This window comes from Lissotriton helveticus, chromosome 10, assembly GCF_964261635.1.
Source record: "Lissotriton helveticus chromosome 10, aLisHel1.1, whole genome shotgun sequence".
NCBI lineage: Eukaryota > Metazoa > Chordata > Amphibia > Caudata > Salamandridae > Lissotriton > Lissotriton helveticus.
In genome coordinates, this window is record NC_136071.1 from 227946389 (window position 1) to 227962517 (window position 16129).

General features: G+C 43.6%; 1 protein-coding gene across 3 annotated transcripts in view; it reads right to left on the reverse strand.

Moving 5' to 3' along the window:
- The window catches only part of LLGL1 (LLGL scribble cell polarity complex component 1), a 380653-nt gene that overhangs the window by 165896 nt on the left and 198628 nt on the right, over positions 1–16129 (reverse strand). For all 3 annotated transcript variants that reach the window (XM_078665185.1, XM_078665184.1, XM_078665186.1), the window contains 3 exons: positions 9044–9098; positions 6502–6656; positions 6148–6365 (listed from right to left, as the gene is read on the reverse strand). In XM_078665185.1, coding sequence (XP_078521311.1) covers positions 6148–6365; positions 6502–6656; positions 9044–9098 — 428 coding nt within the window. The remainder of the gene's footprint in view (positions 1–6147; positions 6366–6501; positions 6657–9043; positions 9099–16129) is intronic.

A 16129-nucleotide genomic window follows, 5' to 3' on the forward strand; every position in this document is an offset into this window, starting at 1 on the left:
AAGGACATTATTAAAACGGACTGTAAAGTCGAACTGAAAGAATGAAAAGTTATGCATGCTGCAACAAAGGGGATCAGCCGAGCAATTTCACATCAGACAAACCACTGCGTAGTCCTCACTACAAATAAAGGGGCAAAAATTAGTTTTAGCGCCCATGCACTTGATGAACAGCCAGATCGTGGCCTGTCTTTTCATCATGTATTTTTAACTAACGTACACTGAATTCACGTGCTCCACCACTAAAAAACAAGCACTCACCTGGGCTTCCTCGCATGGAATGACCAAAACAAACACGGAAGGAAAAAAAACGAAGCTCCGCCCACCGCCGCGATGACAACATCGCAGAGGCGGAGAGGGAAAAAATCGCGGGAACGCCCCCGAATCTGGTCCGGCCTTGACGGACAGATCCGGCTCCCAATGGCTAGCCTCCATTTATGGAGCTAGCCAATGGGAGGTGGGGGACGTTCCAATAGCCAATATGGTAAACAAAAGATTTCACCTGCGCGAACTGCTTGCGCAGATCGCCAGGTCGAAACCTAAAAATGGACTTTGTCCCGGTGTGTAGCAACGGGGCTCATGTAAAAACGCACAATACCAGAGTCAGGTTAGAGTGAGACAAAAGTGGGAGCAAGAGGGTGGGGGGAGGGTGGGAGCAAAGGGGTGGGGGGAAGGTAGGGGCAAGGGGCCCTCATTTCAGCAACTTAAAGAAGAGACAATAAAGGGTCTAATTACAAGGTTAAGGGGGGAGCGAGGCTGCCCAGGAGGAGGATTTTAAGATAAGGAGAAAGGGGTGGGGCCTTCTATGCTGAGTGGGCTCCCTCACATCTGGTGGGGTAGGGGGGAGTTGTGACGCCAGGCGCTACAGGGTGCGGCACTCAGTAATTATGGATTGGCGCCATCCCTACAATAGCAGGAGTGTAACATACAAGTGTGGCACGCCGGAGATAAGATGTACCAGTCCGGCGGTGTGGAACGAACAGTCGGTGGCCCGCTTGTGGGCACACCCGGCTGGCGGAGTGTGCATAGATGTGAGTGTCTGGCAGTGCGGCAATGAGGAGTTTACAGGAGGCTAATTGCGCCGTGAATAGTGGAAAGGAGGCTGTCCCCTTCCCCCCGTTCACGGCAGGGAGCAAGGAAGATTGTATGTTGGGTGCCTGGCACCTGGCAGTGCTACAATGGGGGGGGGGGGGGGGAGTAATGTTGGGCCTCAGGAGAGCCTACCTTGGCTAATGGCTGCACCGTTCGTTGGGGGGTACTCTTACGAGGAGAGGAGACCGGTAGTTAGGTCAGGGTCCGCAATAATGTAGTCAGTTCTCCTCCTCAAAGCAGTCACAGGTTGCAAGCGCGGAGCTGCTTTTGCCAGTTGTTCTGGCAATATTAAATAAACAACCATATGGCTCTGGGACACACGCAGAAGAAAGAGACACGGTTTTTGTAGAAGAAACAGTAATAAATAGATGGTTTGGCCATGCAAAAATCTCTCTTCTAAAAGAACAGCTATTTCAAGATGATTTCAGTTTTACTAATTGAAGGGCAATCGCCCACATCAGAAAAGGAGCCGCGGTAGGGCCCATGGCCTATTCCCCACACCGCCCGGCTTCCCAAGTCTCTGGTGCCGCTTCACGTACTCACTAGCTGCCTCGCACCCCCTACTTGGGACTTGTCAGAGCCTGCACTGCGCACTCAGTGTGGGAAGCACGGCAATATGGCAGCGCTTCGTCAGCCGAACATCACAGGCACTGATATACCTGATACTTCGCAGCATCACCACAAATATAAAAAAAAATAACATGTTCATGTTTACCTGCTTATGCATCATGATCCTGAAGACCACAACGTGATGTGTATGCGGACATGCATCAAAACACATGCATATTTATCAGCCCAAGAACAAAACAAGCAAAACAATGCGTTTAACACGGGAAGAGAAGCAAATTAAAAAGGAAGAGACAAATGAAGAAAACGCCCGGCCGGACAGCCAATTGCATCGCGGCCCGGCCGGAAGTCCCGCCTCCTCGAGCACCCGAGAAAGGAGAGGAAAAGTCTTCCCGCGGCCCGGGGCTCCCGTGAGCTGCGGAGTGCCCCGGAGCCGCCTGCGCAGAGGAGTAGCTTTTGTCCCGCGGCCCCGGAGAAGAGCTGCAGAGCTGAGGAGTCACACCAGGAGCAAAGAGAAGTGCTGCGGAAAGAGCCCCGAGGAGCGGGAGCTCTCGTGTAGCCCCCGCCAGCAGAGCCCGGAGCCGGTAAGTGTTGTCAGGTGGGGGGGAGAGCTGCGGCGGGGGCGGGGGAGGGGGGGAGAGAGCGGGGGCAGGGGAGGGGGGGAGAGCTGCGGCGGGGGCGGGGGGGGGGGGAGAGCTGCGGCGGGGGCGGGGGAGGGGGGGGGAAGAGCTGCGGCGGGGGCGGGGGAGGGGGGGAGAGCTGCGGCGGGGGCGGGGGAGGGGGGGGGAGATGTCTCTGCATGTATGCGGCGGCCGGGGGCGCTTCTGTGTATGCGGCAGGGCGGGGGGGAATGTCTCTGTATGTGTACGTGTGTGTGCACATTAGATGCAGGCAAAGCGCGCTCACGAGGTCAAAAGGCACTCCACATAAAGAACTACCAGACGCATTGACGCCTGCACTTCAAAGTGAAACTGACTGAAGCAAGCGCCCGGCCCACGTTCAAAAAAACAAAACACACGCATTAGATACAGTCAAGGCGCGCTCACGAGGTCTAATCTCCAGCAGAAGAAATTCGAAACAGTCTGCTGTCCACATTCCCCTTCATTCCCCAGAAAGCGGCAACATAAGTTGTCTCCCTAGACAGCAAAAGCTTTCGCTTTTGCTTTCGTCTAGGCGAGACCTAAAAAGAAAATCCTTAAGAGTTATGCTCTCCAGAGTAGCTGGAGAAATCCAGTTTGCCTCTGAGCCCTCTCAAAAAGGCCTGACACCCATGACCTTTATAAATCCATGTATTGTTGTGGGACTCAGATGCAACTAGTATTTTGGGCGATAGAGTTATCCAACTCACTATCCCTTACTGCTTTAAATTCTCCAACCATGACCAGTAGTGTCTGTAGGAGTTCAGTCACTACCATGTTCATCTTCCGTAGTGTCTCTCTCTGAATCCCTGAGTGTATATGTTACCCTCACCTAAATCGTATATCTGCACGCTTTCAGTCACAGGTCTATAAAAGCAAAATGTCAGATTTTTTAGTGTGTAGAATTATCCCTCCCTTAAACACAAAGTACTTTGCATTTCCGTTGCTCTATGAACTGGTTGACCTTCGGATGGGTTTCTTGTTGACAGACTGATAGCCATCGGGTCGTATATCATCTGGAGTACTATCTCTCTGTTGATTTTGTTGCCTGGACATTGACAAGTATGAAATGGCATGTCATGTCAAGTCAGGAAGTAGTATTCAGCCCCACTGATCGCCCTGCCCATTCCAGTCAGTATATGTCAGTATAATCATTTCAGTCTGGGCTTACCTTAACCACATTTCTTTTAAACCAATTCCACTGGAACAGATAATTACATAGGGCCAAATCCATTGTAGAGTTAATTATAAACCCCTACAATTAACTAGACTACAATTGAATAAATTGAGAGGCTTCATGTTTTTCCACTTAAGAGTATTATACAAAATCTTTTCTTGAATGAATAAGCCCTCATGGTGCACTGTGCGGACTTCAAAGAACAGAGAGTTTACAGATTTTTATAGCTGGACCAAGATGACATTTACTCAAAGTATTACCCTTGTTTTTTCCTGTACAGTTTCACAAAATATTTTAAATCATATTCTGGACGAATCACAAACACAAAGTAGGATATATTCATCCAAAACAGGAACTTGACTAAGTTTCCACCTTCGATAATAGAGGCTGCTGAACTTTTAAGGCATGAGGTTAGAAAAAAATTGTTCGAACCCTTGAAATTTCCCACTTTTTCAATTTTGGAACACTGGAATGTTTGCCTCGGCTGTGTTGGGATGCTCCCTAATGAAGTTTCACCTACTGCAAGCTCTGCTAAAATTGCATAGGAGTTACTCGTATTTTAATGCAAAGTAGTTCTGGGTAGGTTGCAGGGGCACTATACATGTTGCATGTGGGTGAAGGTTAGCATGGACTGGGTCTTTCATTTTACTATACGGGGACATGAATCCATCTTTGATTGCTTATGTAGGAGTGATTCACAGATAGAGAGAACATGCCAGACAGGGATACAGACTGAAAGAACATTCCTGAGAATCTTCCGAAGTAGACTAAGCACTTGTGAAAGTAAAAAAAGGAGACAGAGGGCCTGTTGAAAAGTAGGAATAGTTCCTACGCCTTCCAGCTTCATTTCCCCCCCCCCCCCCGACAGTGTTACTGTAGACTGTGTTGTGGAGTAGCTGAGTGGGAAGATCTCTCCTTGTGTGCCTTATCCTACAATTGCCAAGTCGGGGACCAATCATCTCTAACCTGATTTCCTGGCAAATATGAATGGTCGATTTTAGATAAACCAGTGTGAGGGAAATAAATAAAATGTCAGAAAACTGCCTGAAACTAGCTCCAGAGCGGGATCTCTGGAATTCACATCTACATAACGAAGATAAATCCTGCGTATGAAAATCCTGGCTAACTGACCTTAGTTCAAAGACTAGCGCCAGGGTGGGCTGGAAATATTTGAACTCCAGAATCAGGATCTTTGATTGTTCGCTTTCTCACGAGGTGGGAAAAAGCTGCGCAAAACACCTACATGGACAGATGTATACTATCTAAAGGGGTAACTGCATGCTAGTGAGAAAGGGGAGCTGGTCGGTGTCCCAATGAAGAAGAACCTGCCTCGTTCAGTCATCAGCTGAGTGGCATGGTGACTAAGAAGCTGTGCAAGGGACATGGTTCAACTCCTATTGGGAGAGTTGCATTCACATTGAGAGAAGAGGTCAATTCACTGTGGAAAAGAGGTCCTGGAAGTAAGCCCTGCAAGAGGATACAGCCTACAAAAGGAGACCACAGCTGTTCAGGAAGGAGAAGAAACAGTGATTGACCAAGTTTAGGAAGGTCAGGAGGCCCGGCAACTTGGTACTTGCGGCAAGCGCTTGACATTAGGAACAGAATATTGGAGCAGGACGGCACCGGTTGCAAAATATTGGCTGGAATCTAGCGTTTGACTATGTGTTTGTGGGTTACAGAAGAAGCTAGGAAATTAGTGCCAAGAAAAATATGAACCAGAATGGTTTTAGTGGTCTCTCAGATGATAGACTCTAATGTTTAAATGCATTACACTTATGTGAAGGTTATTTTTAGCCTGTTTAAGCAGAGGCAGTGGGCTGGGGGTAGTAGACTTTCTTTATAACTTTGTGACTATCTTGATAGAGTCTGTGGGCCTCACTGTGTTGATCGGGATGAGTTTATGTTATTTCCAGAGGCCTTGTTAGTTGTATTTCTAGTTATAACTGTTGGGTTATACAGTCAAGCAAATTGTCATATTGTACCTCATAGATAACAGAAATACAGGATTTACGATTTCGTTCCTCACTGTGCAATATGTTTAGAGTATGTGATTCACGCTTTGGTTATCTGCATGTATCTGTGGAGTATTTAGCTTTTGTTCTATAAAGTACTTTCCTTTATAAAAATGTTAAAGCACTGACTGGAGAAGGATTTAATGAGTATTATAAATGTATTACCAAGTTCTGCATTTCCTACCCACATTATCTCCCAGAAGAAGGTGTCACTACCTTGAGAGTTTAGTGCTGAATAATGGATTTGGTTTTTAATCTGGGGTGATAGTGTTACAGGGACTCCTGGATATCATATTAAAATATCTCAATTGCTACAACTAGAGTCCATTAAACTCTGGATACCCTTAGGCACTGCTAACCAGTCCTCACCTATTCTGTATCGAAGGAGAAATCAGAAGCCAGAGTTCTTCTCCAAGAAGTACATGGAGAATGCAAAAAGGTTTAACATTGAAAAATATTTCTCAGAACAAAGACAAAACAGCACGTTTGGGCAGGGCCTATTTAGAGGTTTGACCACAGACATGGCAGAGCGTAGGAAAGACCCCTCTGAACAAGCTGCCAACAGGGCAGCTGTACAATACATCCCTCAATCATCCGACTCTTCCCCAACATGAGGAACTGTAACGGTTTTCAGTTAAAAACAGGCCTACTATTTAGCTCTTACCACAGATGAGAAATGGGGGTTTTGAAGCTCGCCAGCAGTGATGATCCTCTCCCACAACTTTAGGGGGACATTCGCGATGTGATACGCACATGTGATGGCAGAGGAATGCAGAGGAGCCAGGTACGGAGCAGGGACTGTGGGCCAGCCAGGAGTTTGCAGATCTATCACAACCAACTCCTCTTCCACCAAAACCACAAGGGCCCTTGGTTCATCAAACTCTGTAGAAAAATAAAACTGGAAGCATAAACAGGAGGACCAGAGAAACCAGCTGAGACAAATCAAATGTAAGAGAATTGAGCTGGCAGAAATGAAGGCTAGAACAAGGTTTGTTCTTTCAAATAGCAGACTGCATACCCTCCTCTACCTCTGTGTTGTACACGGTGAAGAAGTCAATGACGCGAGACGTGAAGTCCAGTGTGACCAATGACTTCCCCTGCTGAACTGTCACACAGTGTCTGTCGCCATAGCTGGCCCGAGGCATGCCCCCACTGAATATGATGAAATTATTCCTAAAGCCGGAAGAAAACAAGTGACAAAGAATGAATAGAAGAGACGCCAAATAGTCTGGATCCAAAACATTCATGCAGAGGAATGTGTAATTTTTAACTAATAAGGGTGAAAAGCAGCTTTGGCTGGGCGTCAGGACTAAGTGCAGCCATTTAGATGGCTATTAAAAAAAAAATACACACACACAAGAAGCTATTCACTTTTTAGATCAGAAGCCAAATTAACCATTCTAAATTGATATCTAACGTAACCGTTGCTCATCATGAAAAATAAAGCTCCAATCAGTCATTCACACAACACTATGGAACGGAAAGCCCCACCCAGCCACCAATTAATCAACACTGAATAAGGTGCTACATTCAGACATGTCAAGGCAGCCAGTTGCAAGCACATAATTCTCAGTTATGTGCTCCGGTCAAAAAAAAAAATACAAATAATAAGACCTTAAACTCTGACTTGGACACCCAACAAAATTAGATACCAATACTCACAAATCCATGTACCTTACAAAGCTAATCAATGCCCTCAATCGATTTAGTTTAACTTAATATCAACTAACCAAGCAACTCGCCCAACCACTCAATGCCTGCAGAATTATGTTGCTCCTAAAATCTTCACACCCAACAGTTTCAAAATATGCACTGAATCAGGTGCTCTAATCATGCAGTAAATATCCTCCTAATTAATGACTTACTCAAATAAAGACATGCCTCAATGCCATATTAGGTTGCGTAAAACATACAAAAGCTGATGGGAGGAAATGCTTGCAAATTGTCTAACCACTGGCATCACTGGGGGTAGCATGCCACGCCATCGCTGAGGAGCGACAATCAGGCTGAAACTGGCATTGGGTTACTTGTGATCTGCTTCAGAGTGGACCCGGAGGCTGATCAAGACTGGTTTGTAAACAGCTGCATCTATTCGGAGGTGGTATGATGGGCAAAAGAACAAAGGGTTGGAATGCTTACCTGAGCAACTGACAGTGGTTAGAATTATTAAAAACATTCCTCCCATCACATTTTGAGTGTTTTATATTAGGTTTCTGAAGCAACTATCAATTATCCACAACTTTCAGAACCCAGTAACTAGCCACTGATCGAACCAGGAAGCCCAATCAAAACCAAAATAAAAATGTAGACTTTAAAGTGTTCAAACAATACTACAACTGACCTGGGGATGCTATAAAAACAACCCCTATTGTAATAACGAGCAGCATTATTTTTGTAATTATTTGCACTATGCTTGAAAAGAAAGTAATGCTCAACTGTATATCAATTTAAAATTCTAAATGAAGTTTTAAAAAGCAATCCTCTGACCAAGTATTCCAAACAGAATAAGAAAATGCAGAGACAGGCCTATTCAAACTATGATGAGACACAAAACAGGAGCACAAGGTTGGATCTTCCCATTACAAACTAGATCAGGAACAAAATGGTCTTAATGAAAAACAGAAAATTGATAAATACTGCACTAGAAGGACTGAAATGCAGCAACTAGATAGTTTTGCCGGGCCCAAAACCAACTACCCCTTTGCAACAATACTCTCATAGCTAAACAGTCGAGTGGAGGGCCTCAAAACAAGAACATTCACTGCAAACCATCAAAGACAACTCACTACACATAGAACATTCAAGCAGTTACGATGGGAGGTTGAAAGACTCACCCAAATTCACCCATTACGGAACACCACCATGTGACTCACCCTCACCCTAAACATTACCCAACCCCAGTGGTTCAGGAATAAAATTCCTCAGTGGAGAACATCCTTTGGATGAATCACAACTGCAGATCAAGGCCTGCACAGAGTTGGAGAACAAGTAAGTGGTGAAACCTGCACTATACAAATACCCAGTTACATAACATCTAAAAACATACTTCAACATCCCAAAGGGAAGGTGCAAAACTCCATTTGTCGAAAACGCTATATGCTGCAAGATCTTACAAGTGCAAATCTTCAATCACACACACCCATGCAACTGAAGGAGGCTTCAATCGCAACAGCATACAATAAATAGTGTGACCCCTTCAGAGATATCTTACAAAGTTAGCGATTAGGTGCTCTGCCATTACAGTAATGGGTCACACAGCCTGAGCACTTCACTTAGAAATTTAAACTGGGGACAGCCAGGATATTTTTATTAGAACAAAACCATCACAAATGTTCATTCTATGCAAATAAAACAGTCAATACCACACACATTGTGCGCTATTTCTCCATCTCCTTGTCAGTGGATCTTAAAGTCAAGTCGATCATTTCAGGTGGTGCCTGCTCAAGAGGTTGTCAACTCGCCACAGCTCAACTCCAATCACTTGACTATTATCCAACTGGGAGCAGATCTGTTTGGCAGATCCTAAGAAACCCAGTAAATGGATGCATAGTCCAACTTACCCCGAGGAACATGTTCGCCACTGGATTTTGTTGATGGCTTTGCAGGGAAATGGACCTGAAAGAAAAGATAAGAGTCTGAACACTCCTTGTTTAAGTGGAGCTCTGGAGGCAGACAAGCCCAGCCCAGTCCTCTCCATCGGGTAAATCGTACACATTTATTAATCAGTGTCATACATCAGCTTTATAGCAACTTGGTAAATCTAGATCACATATTCTCTCGCCCACAGCCACATGAAAACATACTTGGAAGCTTCAACTTTAATTAAGTATATTTCTGCTGCATACGGTGAAATAAGCTTATAAGCGCTCAGTACGGTGCGGAAACAGGACTTAACTATCTAAAGAATATACATGGTGGCATCTGGAAACTGAAGATCCAGAACGAAGCCACAAAATCAAACCCCAGCGTTGGACTGCCTTACCTCTGCAGTAGGTTTAAAAAAACCAACAACAAAAAAAAGACCCTGCAATGCAAACTACTTTTAGGGGCACATGCATCAAGGTATTTTGCGATCGCAAACAATGGGATTCGCAAAAATCGGCTATTTGCAATCGGAAATTGGCTTTTTGCAATGCATGAACGTTTTTGAGACTTGCAATTTCTTGCGATTACCTAAATTGAGAATGCAAATAGGGAATCGCAATTTGGGATTCCATAATGCTTATGCAAGAAGCCTTTCCTAAACGCTAACTTGACGTTGAAGCTAATATGTACATACTTTGAAAAATGCACAAAACTGCCTTTTTCAAAGTGCCATGTGTGCACACATGCCCTTAGGGCAAGTGTGTGCCTTACATGTGCACCTGTTTTTTGTTAGGTGCGCCTCGGGGGGCCTTACGCCCCGGGCACCCATGCCTTTGCATTACCTAATGTGCACTTACCAATTAAGTAATCGCAATTTAGGCAATGCAAAACCATTCCCACCTATGGACCTTGAGGCCCATAGGAACGAAAGGAGACGCAATAGCAAATTGCAATTCCCTAATTGTGTTTGGAATTCTTAAAGAATCGCAATTAGAGAAGCGCTATTTGCAGCCTGTTTTTATGCATTGGATTTTGTGATTACCAAACAGCGATTTCTTAAAAATCGCTTTTTGGTAATCGCAAAATGTAACTTTCATGCATGTGCCCCTAAATACCTTTTACTTTGAGAGTGAAAATGCAGAATTCAATGGGCTAGTGGTACAAGAGTGATCACTGTGCGGTTCAACAGGTGCTACAAAAAATAAAACAATTCACACTTGGGGCTGTGTATCTACTGCATGCTCACCTATCACTAGAGCACTTTAAACAAGATGCCACTGTCCACGTTACCAGAGCTCTTCAGCTTACCAAGGGCAAAGGAATCCTTCATGATCTTGTTAGGCTGTTGGAATGGGTAAATACAATGTTAATGAGTGCCATGATGTGTGCAGGCCCGACTATGGCAATATCACTAAATGCAATGCCAACAAATGCCATAACCTGAGCCCATATGACAATGCCAATGCTCATAAATACAATGTCAATGTATGTCATAATCTATGCTTGCACAACAGCGATGATACGGGTAGCAGCAATGCCAATGAATGTCACAATCCATGAACAAACAACAATATTACCAGCAAAAGCGATGTCAATGTAGGTGATGATCCAGGAAAGCATAACTATGTCAATCTCTGTAAAAACAATACCAATGTACGCTATGACAACTGTTCACAAGCTATTGAGATTGTCGACAAAAATGACACCAGTGACTGACATTTTTTAGGGGTTCCAGTGAACTTGCACCATTGCTGTTGGATTTACTCAAGATGACCTCCTCATCAACCCAGAGCCAGAGATAAGTGATGAGACCGGCCCTGTGACCCGCACCCACGCTAATCGAATAACAGGTCCCAGGCGAGGTCTCTCTTAACCCAAAGAAAAACGCACGGCCGGGGGGGAATACCTTGATCAATCCCACAGATAGATAGCTGCACCACAAACACTTCCACGGCATGACCAGCTGATGGGTGACCAGGGCTGCAAGTTGTTGGTGGTGTCGCCACTAACCACTATTGGGGCATAATACTAATGTGTTATTAAAATGGTGGCTATTTTTGATTGCTGGAAGACACAAAATTCCTTTGCACTCAGAATGTCACCAAGTGGCAAACCCTTCAATTTCCATGTTTAGAACATGGTCCCGAAGTTCGCAATACCTCTACAGTTAAAAAAAAAACCACTTCATATTTTTCCTCATACATCAATTGGTAGGTTGCGCAACCACTCAATGGTCTCTCTGCATTGCGTCTACTGCTAAATTCGCAGGCGGAATGAGAATAACCGAAAGCAATGCTCTAGTTTCACATACTATGACTTTCAGAGTTGCTCATTAAAAGATTTCCGACAGAATAGTCTGTGACCGGGTCCAGAGAATATGGATAGCAAACAAGCACAAAGGGAACAAGGAGTGATGGAGCTTAGAAATACTGTGGAAACTATTGATCTACTCAGCCACAGAGGGTTGAGCTCGTCAATGCTAGTTAAGAAAGAACAGTTTTGGATATTGGTCATTGCCAAAGAATGGACTTCTTGGAACTCTCGACTTGCAGTAACCTACAAAGATTGGAAGAAACTATGATCATGAGTTTTGTGGACAAAACAGGCCTACACAAAATGGGCACTACTGGGGTTGATGAGATAAATACTGTTTAGATATCATATATGTTTCATGAGAAATGTACACACGGACCCCCCCCCCTCCCCCCTCCCCCCTCCCAAATCGCTCACAAGCAACATGGCTAATCAGTTAAACACTTGCCGCTGAGATATGCATTTAACCTACTAGATATAAATGTTAATCCTGGCAGAAAGGGCTCAGCCTGAATCCCTAGAAATGGAGTATCATTGAGTTGGGTATTAGCGACATGCCATTTAAAGCATTTCTTAAGCCATAAACTGGAGGTCGCAATCATTTTTACCATGCACAATGTATGTCATGCCAGAGACTGGGTGGGAGAAATCAAAACCTGCCTTAATACAAGATAAGAGGGGCTGAGCCATGTAAAAGAAATCGAAGTGCTAGAGGAACACATGGCCAAGGGGACAAAGGAGTAAGCAACACATTCACTTACTTTCTACAAGACTACAAGAACCCCAATCCAAAACAGACTCGGGAGCTCTGGCAGAATTTATTCAGGACTGCCAAATTAAAAGATTAACTAAGGGCAAAACATAAAATTAAAAAACAAAATAACAGAGCAAGATATAGGAATGGCACTGGCACAATTACAATTTTGAAAACTCCCTAGCCCACTTCCTGTTGAGCTCCACAGAAAGATGGCGAACGTTAACGTTTAAGCCAACACATGTAAAGGTCTTAGACGCATATTAAAAGAGAGGACTACATAGGGACCTGGGCACAGACATATTAGTACAGATACATACAGAATGTAAATCTAGGACGAGCGAACAGAAAACCGTTCAATTTCCATGATTGATTCTGAAAATAAGATCCTGGCATAGCTGCTAGTTAACTGTTTTAAGTAAGCATTAGCAAAGCTAAAAGGTCCAGTCTATGCAACAGCTACTTACTGGTTTTGCCAGTGTGTTTTAGCCATGCTGTACACCAGCGTGGCAGCTGTTCAGAACAGCAAAATGTTAAGGTGGTGGGGACGAGGATGGCAGACTGGGGTGGAGGGGGGTAGAGCAGAGAGGCGTGGAATAGCATATAGTGGAGTGGCAGAGAGTGGAGTAGGTCATTACAGTGCGCACATTTTCAATTGAAGTGACCATTACATTTGCACATATTATAGTCAACAGTTGGTCCTAGACATTAATTCATCATACACAATGTGATAATATAATTCAATTAATAAGTTTGGTCATCATTAGATTAAATCCACTCTAGTTAATATAATACAGAACATGACAGATACAATAGCCCAAAATATTATTTGATACAAGAAAAAATACACAAAAACCGAGCAATTATGTCTCAACTGATAAACCGAGCAATTATGTCTCAACTGAATCCGAGAGACTTACTCATTTAATATATATTTTTTGAAAATAGCAAAAATAAATACAATATTTACAAATTGGGTTCACAATCAATTGGTGTGCACAGAAAAGAGTGAAAAGTAAGTGCTCGTGTAGATGACCAAGATGGTCGGTGAAGAAAATAGAATTATTTGAAAAATAATCACATATGAGCCTGCCCTAAATCGATAGCTCGCAAGAAATGTACTTCTTTCTTGTTGGCAACTGATTAGATAGTCCTCCGTATTCCTTGATTGGCACAAGAGACAACGGGAAGGGGAGGAGGCGTAGGGACAGGACAATATAGGTACAGGCTCCAAAGGAGGAAATTGTCGACGTTTCGACCCAAAACAGAAAACTGGGTGACTGGGTTCCTCAGGGGCGGGTCTTCATCAGGACGGGGGAGGGAAGGGTTGGACTCAATGTGCACGTAGGTATGGTAACCCCAATGTCAATGGGCACCCTTCACTGGTGTGCCACTTGTGCGACATTAGTCTGCACCCAAAAAAGATTTGCCAGTGTGCTGAAGTTAGCACCCCAGGGCGTCTCCTGAATCAAATCCCAGTCTTCGATACAGATTATCACTGGATTCAGTCTAACAAGCCCCGAAACAGCCAGCTTGCCTGCCTGCTTACGGAGGCAAGCTGACTGTTTCGCGGCTTGTTTGGGTCGAAACGTCGACAATCTCCTCCTTTGGAGCCTGTACCTATATTGTCCTGTCCCTACTCCTCCCCTTCCCTTTGTCTCTTGTGCCAATCAAGGAATACGGAGGACTATCTAATCAGTTGCCAACAAGAAAGAAGTACATTTCTTGCGAGCTATCGATTTAGGGCAGGCTCCTATGTGATAATTTTTCAAATAATTCTATTTTCTTCACCGACCATCTTGGTCATCTACACGAGCACTTACTTTTCACTCTTTTCTGTGCACACCAATTGATTGTGAACCCCATTTGTAAATATTGTATTTAAATTTGCTATTTTCAAAAAATATATATTAAATGAGTAAGTCTCCCGGATTCAGTTGAGACATAATTGCTCGGTTTTTGTGTATTTTTTCCTTGTATCAATTAATATTTTGGGCTATTGTATCTGTCATGTTCTGTATTATATTAACTAGAGTGGATTTCATCTAATGATGACCAAAGTTATTAATTGAATTATATTATCACATTGTGTATGATGAATTAATGTCTAGGACCAACTGTGGACTATGAAATGAAATGAAATTTAATTTATAAAGCGCATGGCTGCCCGAGAGCGTCCCGACTATAATACTTGATACCCAGGTCCTTTGACTACAATTGGGTTACCCCTTGTTTTATAACATTACATTTGCACAGACATACAATTTTACTGATAAAATTAAACAGTGCACATACAATAGTGTGGAAATCAGCATCAACTGGTATATTGATTTCGCATTATCCTATTAAAATATTTGTTTCCATCATGCTTCAGAATTACAATGTGCTTCAATTGGGCTTTCCTAATTCTGATATATTCTGAAATATGTGTACAGTAAATTTACATGCATTTACATTTTGATGTGTGCTAGAAACAAATAACATCCTACGTTTTACATTTCCATACCCAATAAGATTGTCAAAGAAATCCTCTTACTTTGTAGTGAAGAAAAGGAAACACCCAGCTCCCTAAGAGACAGGCAATAACATTTCCCCTCTTTCTGTGAATGCACAGCAGATATGACATGATAAAAAACAAAGTTTAAAGGCCTATGTATAGCTCATTCAATTCAAAACTCCAGCATGGTTATTTTGGGGGCATTTCAGCACCCCCCATTCACCTACTTCCAGTGGCTATGGCATGGGCGCGAAATTGTGGAAGAGGATTGCTCAAATTATGCTTTTAGTAAACATCACAGACCAAAATAAACAAGCTGGCAGACAGAGGATTGTTCTTCACATGCATGCAAGATTGATGAACTGGAGTGGCAGAGATGAGTAGCATTAGTCAAGCAGACTGATAGGCGGCATGAAACCTTTTAAAAGGAATACAGCGGTTTATTGCTGTGAATTAGCATACAGGGGATAACTGAAACATACATCTGCTTTCGTGGACTGCTTTATGAAAAAGAAAAAAAAATCCCAGAAAGTGAGCACTCGTGGAACAATACAAGAAGCCTTTCATAGAGGTGGTAAAGAGACTATCCTCCGTAAGAGGGACAAAGACATGCTTGGCAGCCTAAAACAAAGTCAGAAAATAGAATGCAAGTCAATGTGAATTACAAACCACAAAGCCAATGGTAAGCAATGTGCTGAATGCATTCCCAAGGAAGCTTCCAACATTTCCCCAAAACGTCTTCCACAACCAGACAGCTGTGCTGTTTAGTTGGCTTCAACCTAAACAGTCATTGTAGAATTGATACACCTGACTCTATGCCACAAAGATCCATCAAATTAAACATTAGATTACAGAATAGCCTTGCACCGGCAAGTACAGTTAATGAACCAGCTGCAGTTGCTGCACTGGGTGCCAACAAAGCAAATGGCTATACAGAAAGGACCCTTTTTACTCACCATACTCAGGTGAATGGGAGTTGGGCCTAAATTCATAGCGTGGATTAAGCTACCATACAAAAACCAAATTGCCAAGTTATGGGTAAACTGAATCCAAGCAATTTATAATTCAGAGGAACAGAGCAGGCTTGCCCTCTCTCATCGATGCTACTCACATTGGCTGTAGAACTTTTAGTTGAATGGATGCAGCCATGAAACTACGACTGAGGGTCAACAAGGATGAATGAATATCCCTACATGCAGACATCCTTCTAAATAGAACTGATCCTATACACACACACATTAGAAAGTCTTAAAATAATATTTGAGGTAGATCAGAATACACCAGGTTAGACATCAACTGTGACAAATCGTTGATATTCCCAGTGGGAGGATGGATACCGCAAGAGACTCTTCCAACACCCCTTAGATTAGGATACTTCACAGAGGAACCTGGCATGGTTACCCTCTCTTGCCAATGCTATTTACATTGGCTGTAGAACTGTTAGCTGAATGGATACACACAGATCCAGCCATGAAAGGATGGGTACGGGGAATGGTA